General features: G+C 42.3%; 1 protein-coding gene across 1 annotated transcript; it reads right to left on the reverse strand.

Moving 5' to 3' along the window:
* Positions 1 to 407: 407 nt before the first annotated feature.
* On the reverse strand, positions 408 to 4,155 carry CRYAA (crystallin alpha A). The gene is made up of 3 exons (XM_048865298.2): positions 3,904 to 4,155; positions 2,620 to 2,742; positions 408 to 1,383 (listed from the first exon to the last, which is right to left on the reverse strand). Exons 1-3 carry the CDS (start codon positions 4,090 to 4,092, stop codon positions 1,174 to 1,176), a joined length of 522 nt encoding a protein of 173 aa, XP_048721255.1. The 5' UTR covers positions 4,093 to 4,155; the 3' UTR covers positions 408 to 1,173.
* Between the last annotated feature and the right edge of the window lie 3,075 nt (positions 4,156 to 7,230).

The following is a 7,230-nucleotide window of genomic DNA, read 5'->3' on the forward strand; positions in this document are numbered from 1 at the left end:
CTGATTGCAGCCCGCATCCCACTAGCAGTATATGCATGCTGATTGGAGAACAGCTGACCTAATGCGTTTTAATTGTGGGGAGAGTTAAAAGGGAATGTATCTATGTGTGCTCACAACAATAGTTAATCAAAGCTTTGGAATGTTATCCACTATATTTTATTACATAAAAAAGGTCTTCATTGTCGTCTCTATTGAGGCAACTGAATTAAATATCTGGGGGTTTTAACAGAGAAAAACAGGAGAGTGTAAGAACTGGTCTTTTGTTGATATTTCTGTTTGGAGTGAACATGTATTCTGAGCAGAGGTAGAACCAGTGTGTGACATTTTAACTAAAAAGACCTTGGAAGGAAATAAATAAACAAAATGCCAATTGCTTGTTTCACATTTTCTTTATTGACTGCCACTGACTGAGTTCTCAGATTGTGTGTCAGATATCATTAGAACAGTTGAAGCTATATTAGAATTACAGCAAGATTAAGAAAGATGGTATGCTACATGCAGGCTGGGAAGAGCTCGGTAGGGATTTGAAGCCTCAGCACAATGATGGACCCCCGCAAAGGGTCTACAGAGACATTGGAAAGACATGCTTGTCCTTGCATCAGTTGGCACTAAAGGAAGATGACACTGCAGTGGTGTAAACAGATACACTTAAAGACTTTGCTGAAAAAAATGTTGCAATTCCGAAACATTACACACTGTTGTTCTCGCTTTTGTTCTAAGAAACTCATGGCACATTCATTGCAAGTGCACAGTCTCTCTGGGTTTTTTCCACAGTAATCAGCTTAGCTCTGATTTTAATTTCTTTAGGCTAGAGAAGGTCTGCCGGGCTTTTCACTGCACAAGCCTTGTGCTAATGATGGGTGTGTTGGGAGCTAATGTTAGTTGTGCACTTATTCATATTTGGTAGATGTTACCAAATCCAGTACAGTTTAAAGACCTTTTCAGCAAATACATCAGTTTGGCAGCACACTTGTTTCATGTCACCTGACATCATAATGTTTAGGCTTAAGCTTCAAAGTCCACTAGCTGCTCACCCAGCCCCTCAGTCATCCAAGAAAAATTTAAAACAAAAAATAACCCCCTCTAGATATTCACTGATACCTATGTAATGACTCTGTGAATGAGGCCTGCGAACGGTGACAGACGCCTGGATGCTTCATCAGCAGGATCAGCCTAGGAAGAAGGAGCCGAGGCAGGCTTCTCCTCTCGGGATACAGGAATGGGTCTCTCACTGTAGCTGGTGTCCATGTTGGACTGGACTTTGGGGCCAGAGAAAGTCAGCATGCCATCAGCAGACAGGGAGCAGGTGATGGCAGATTGGTCCACGTTGGAAGGCAGGCGGTATCTGCGGTGGAATTCACGGGAAATGTAGCCATAGTCGTCCTGACAACAGACAGAGGGAACAGATGGCGCGGTCAGAAGCAGTGCCTGCTGTGACTTTAGGCACACCCCAAAGCATGTTTTAATCTACATCACCGGAGTGTGACTCCATGTTTACACTGAATTCCAAACAGTTATTTCAAAGCCACATTTGGCTCAGAATGAGATCACGGTCTCAGGCACAGCTATGAATGTATATGCATTTTATTCTACACTACAATTTATTAGGGACAAATCCTGCCTTGGCTGATATCCTGTGCAATAACACTCAGGCCAACTGAGCTACAAAGTGTGTCAATCAGAGCAGAATTTGGCCCTTACCACACGATGCTGGGCATGACTGTCAGCAGTGCTGAGCACCTGCAGCTCCCATTTATTTCAGTTGAAGCTGTAGGTGCTCAGCGCTCTGAAAATGAATGCTTATATTTCAGAATGTTGGAAACATCATTGAATGGAACAAGAGGCTATAATCCTGGCTCCTCTGATGCTGTTAGCTGAAAGAATGAGAAATAAAAAGAAAGATTGACATTAAAGTGTCTTTTCTCTCCCTTTATGGTAAAGTAGTCTGAAATATATATATATAAAACAAATACTGATTGGGCTCTGAAGTTTTGTTTTCCCAACAAGTGTCTTCATGGATGAGAAGAGTTTGTGCCCCCTCCTCTCTCCCGCCACTGGTGTTGTTATTATTCACACTTCAATCCTTGCTTGAATTTCCTTGTCATATTTGGTCAGTTTGCAAGCCTTAGGCCCTTTGTTCTTTTGGTTTTGTCTGTTTTGCTCTTCTCCTCCAACCAAGCATATGAAAACTCAGCTTTCCACAAGTAATCCTGGATTATGGAAACTCAGTCATTCTTTGACAGCTTCAGATAACATTCTTTTTCTAGTCAGACATTATTACTGAACAGTACACATTGTCATCTGACTGTTATGGAGCTTGATGATTGAAAATAAACAACAGAGACATTTTCTCATTATTATAAGAAATCTGGTTTGCCAGAGCCGGGAACCTACATTTAGTGAATTTAGGTTTAACCTTTGAAAAATAATTCTGGAAAAAGTAGAGAACAGTATCCTTCCCAGTTGTACTTCCCCAACTTATATATAAGCAAATATTGGTAGGAAATTCACCCAGCTCTACAGTTAACTTATATAACATATATATATGGAACACCTTAAAGTCAGAAAGAGAAAAGAGCAGGATAATTCCCTCCAAAGTTGCATGCTTTTTCTGCTTACCTGTCTCTCATTGTGCTTGCCGTGGATTTCCACAAAGTCATCCATAATCTTCACACTCAGATCTTCAGGAGAGAAGTGTTTTACATCCAGGAAGATTGTAAACTTTTCCCGGTCAGACCTCACCTGCAATTAATATAGTAATAAAATAAAACAATAATTTGTTGACTTAAAAACAAAGTATTTCTCAGTCTCATCCTGAGCACGATTGTCTCAGAAGTGGTTTAAGAAGGCTAGAGAATGGTTATGGGCCTGATCCAAAGCCCACTGAAGTCAATAGAGTTCTCCATTAATGTAAATGCGCTTTGGCTAAGGCCCTGTAATTGCAAGGTTGGTAGAATTCTAAGACATCCTTATTGCTCCTTGAGTTTGCATCCCTTCACACTGCTCTCATTGTGTCACTCTATCACTCGATTATTTTTCAGAATCTATCATTAGAGATTTATTGGACATTTGGGTTGTGCTCAGCAGCTAGCGGTGAAATTATATCAGTTATGTAGCTTCACCTATTTTGTTAAGCTCGCACCTTTGGTTTTTACTCTCTCCTTTAAACCACACTTTCTCTGTTAAGCTGCATGGATTCAGGAAGAAAGTGTGATCTGCAGTTTTGTGGCCTGGCTTGTAAGTCTAATAAAGTTCTTGCAGCTCTAGCTCTGCTGGGCTTCTGCTAGATTTTTGGAGGAAACCTCAGGAAGGTTAGTAGAATGCAGAAAGAACAAACATCTGCGCTCGCTTTGACATTTCAGATCCGACTGTTTTGAATACAGCCCAACATACAAAATGTTCATTTTGCATATAGTCTTTGGAGGACTCTTCTTGGGATTTCCAGTGTGGGATTATAACACAGAAGTCATGAGATGGTGAAAAAAAGAAAAGAAAGGAGATCGTTCATGCTCAAGATTGAATTTATACCTGGAGTCCCATCCCCAACAAAAGTAAGCTGAATACGTATGTTCATGTAACAGAGGAAGCTTTGTTTTTTCCCCAGCACATGGCAAACTGCTGTCAGGGTCTTAAAGTAATCTTTTTATAGTATTGTAAAAATACTATAGGTCAAATCTTTTTCTTAAAGGGAAAAAATTATTTCCTTTGCAAAGATTTCCTGTGATAATTTCCTGTGATGGTCAGGTGGGCTTAGTATTTTGCAGGAAACCTGCTAGTTTTCCTGCACCTGTTCACATCAGAGCTAAATTACATAGTCTAATTGAATCAAGGAAAGTAGCAGGTGGTTGTTACTATTAATGAACTGGCAACAGAGGTAAATGGTATCCAGTAAAGGAGTCTTACCTCTGAAATGCCTGATTCCAGAACGGTGCGGAAGAGAGAGTGCCTGTAATAGGGGCTGATGGTGGAAGAGAACAAAGGCAGGAGATCATAATCGAAAAGACCCTCTCCGAAATACTGGTCAAACAAACGGCTTGGAAATAAGGGTCCAAGAGCTCGTTTGAACCAGGGGTGCTGGATGGTAATGTCCATGTTTTCTGCTGCTGCAAGTTCGACGGTAGAGAGAAGACAGTGCAGTCTCTGGGGACAGTGATGTCTTTGCTGGACTGCACAGTGGAGAATCAGAAAGCCTCCCTCTTTATATACTACTTTCACAGAATAAAGGCATTAGTGGGATTTCTCTGGAAAGACATGATCTCATGATGAAGGCAAACTCGTCAGCAGAAATGCAGAGACTGACCTGAGAATGACAGTCTGGTTAGAATCAGTGCCAGATATCTGTGGACAGTAGCTACTCTCCAGCATGCTATGCTATCTGGGGCTACCTCTACCCAGAGAGAAAACAGGCTGTAACCTTGAACATAGACAAGCAATTCAATCAGGACTTTTAAATTGAATTTCTAGTGGAAATTTTCTAAAGGTGTCTATAGTTACTCTAGCTAGCTTTGATCTAGCTAGATCAGAGCTAGCTCAGGTATGCCTACACATGCTGCAATCATATTTCCCAACTCCCAGAGTAGACATCCTTTAAGTGTATTCAGCGGGACCTGTTTCTTGCCATTAGCTTTATGGGTATTGGTGTGTGTATTCAATATGAGAACTGGTTGGATAATGGTGAACGTTTTTCTTTCGTTTTGTTTCTTTATTTAGGGTGTACACATTTCTAAGGAGCCTTGTGGTATTAAATTAGACTGTTTGCAGGACAGAATATTTTAATCTTTGAGGGCATTTGTGCACCTCAGTCCCTCCTGATCTGTGCCTTTGGCACACAGTAGTGCAGTCTCCTAAGGGTTGTAAACTTTAGTCTAATTCAGATTACATACTTCACCAGTGGCAGAGTGAAGCAGCGCCTTCAGGCAGTGTATCACCTACTAAGTGAAATCAATAAAATTTGTGGGTGCTCATATAAAGAGTTAAGCTTCATCTTCATTGCAGAAAGAAGTGTGGTTTCTTACATTGAGTTGCTGTAAATGTACCTAGCCCAGGTCAACCCGATAGCCCCATCTGGAGTTGACCTCCACTAGCTGCATCAGGGTTAAAACAACAGTGCCTTGTCTGTCCACTATGAGTTTACAGCAAGATAGCTATCTCATTGCAAAAATGCTCCCTTTATTTGCAGTGAAGACCTAGCCTGTTTTGTAAAATATTGGAACCAATCCAAAACATAGTCCTCAACCAGACCTTTTTTTTTTTTGTTTGTTTTAGATCTGTTCTAACGTAAGCAGGGTCTGAATGAGCTCTCCCCTGACATCTAGTGATGAGCTGGGAGAAAAGTCTAGATGTACAACATGGTGGAGCTGCTTTTCTAAAATGGTCACTTTTGGCTGGTGTTGGGTTACAAATCCCTTTAGTATTGAGTGCAGAGGTAATGAAATGTTGTTATATTTACTGTGTGAGTAAAGGGCAGCAGAACTGTACTTTGCTTGCCCTGATTGAGGGGGTCACTCTAAAATGAACCTCACTCGCTAAGCAGGGATAGGGATGCCATCTCCCAGTGGAAATGAGAGGGGTTGGGGATAGGTGTTTCTACTTGGTGGTGTGGACTCTGCTGAAAGAATCCTAGGCACCATTTTACTTTCCCCTCCCCAGTGTTTAAGGAGAGAGCTGATTAGGCTCAACGGAGAGTCATTTTTTCTATTCAGTGATGACCAGAGCTGGGCCACTGATAAGCAGATCTAGGGGCTATGCCTTAGACCTGGTGTAGGGACAGTGGTTAAATGAAAGACAATGCAGAGGCGGTACTGGCAGTGAGGTTTCCTGCTACCCAGTGAAATCAGGAAGAGCTGACATCGCTAAAGACCTGGATTAAGCAGTGAAACCTCAGAACATGGCATTGCAGAAGTGGCAGTGAGTGTCCAACCGCAGCAGCATGTGACTAGTGGCAGCAGAGGCCGTGGCAAACAGCCAGTTGTAGAGGTGCACAGCAACCACACAGACAATGCTCAACGTCCCCCCTCCTTTCTTGGGTGGGAGGTGAACCCCTGTGAATGCACCTCTGAGTCTTCACTAATCAAGGACAGCCAGCTGTGAGTGGGGTGTAGTGGAGGGAGTGGAGAGTGATGTGATAAAGGGACATTCATTGTTCAGACTTTCCTACTGCAAGGTGGGAAACAGGCAAAGGACACTGCCCAACGCACTGTGGGGTCGGGTTTGCCTATGGTTACATGCTTTTGAATGTGGTTGTTGTGTTTTCCCAAATGTACGTGTGGTTCCCTTTCGCTTTTAATAAAAGCTATCTTTTGTTATACACAGACTCAGTGCTTACAAGTGGGAAAGTATTGCCTCTTAGAGACACCTGGGGTAGTGTTATGTTTTCCCAGATTACTGGGTGGAGGCTTTAGCCAGTTCTGTGTCATATTGTTAAGAGGAACCCCTAGATAATGAACCCAACCCTTGTTGCTGCCAAGTTCCACTTGACTTGGCAGAAGGGTTACCCTAGTAAGAAGGTACCGTAAAGTGTGTGTCACTTCACACACTTGCCTTTACCATCCCAGAAGGCCAGACTTTTCTAAATGTTACAGCTGCATCCCCAATACTTCCTCCTCCTCCTCCTCTCCCAGAACCTAGCTGACTTTTCCTCCCTTTTCCTTTTCCTCCTCCAAATTTTTATGTATTTGTATAGACGTTGTTTAGTAGTTTTGGTGCAGGAGTATATGGAGAAGTGAACTGTTATACTTTTGAAATGAAAGAACAGTTGTGCAAATGACACAAAGCTTTCCTTTTCAAGAAATGGTTTCAGGCCATCTGTGATAGCAAAAAAACAAGTTAACATGCAGACAACAAAGGACAATAGACATATTATCCTAAAGGATAATCAAATGCATCTCAGTCTGATTGCTGTGTTCCTTCTGACAGTTTTGAGCTGGAGTGGAATGTCAGGCAATGGCTGTGAGGCAGCTGGTTATAGTTCCGGGTGTAAAAGCCTTCCCTCTACCTACAGCACAGAGTTCTATATAGCCTCAGGAAGGTGTCTGGGGCTGGTTGTAGAGATATTGTCAGATAGTCCATATTCTTTGAGGTAGGGAATGATATTATGGCTTGAAAAGCAGAAGGGGTCGATCAGACTCCCCTCAGTTAGCTCCCAGGCCTGCAATGGACTGCCTTAGCCAAAAAGCAAATGAAGTAGCAGACAGGGAGGAGGAAGGTCATATCACCCCTGCCAATACCCAA

Source organism: Caretta caretta, chromosome 1 (genome assembly GCF_965140235.1).
Source record: "Caretta caretta isolate rCarCar2 chromosome 1, rCarCar1.hap1, whole genome shotgun sequence".
NCBI classification, from domain to species: domain Eukaryota; kingdom Metazoa; phylum Chordata; order Testudines; family Cheloniidae; genus Caretta; species Caretta caretta.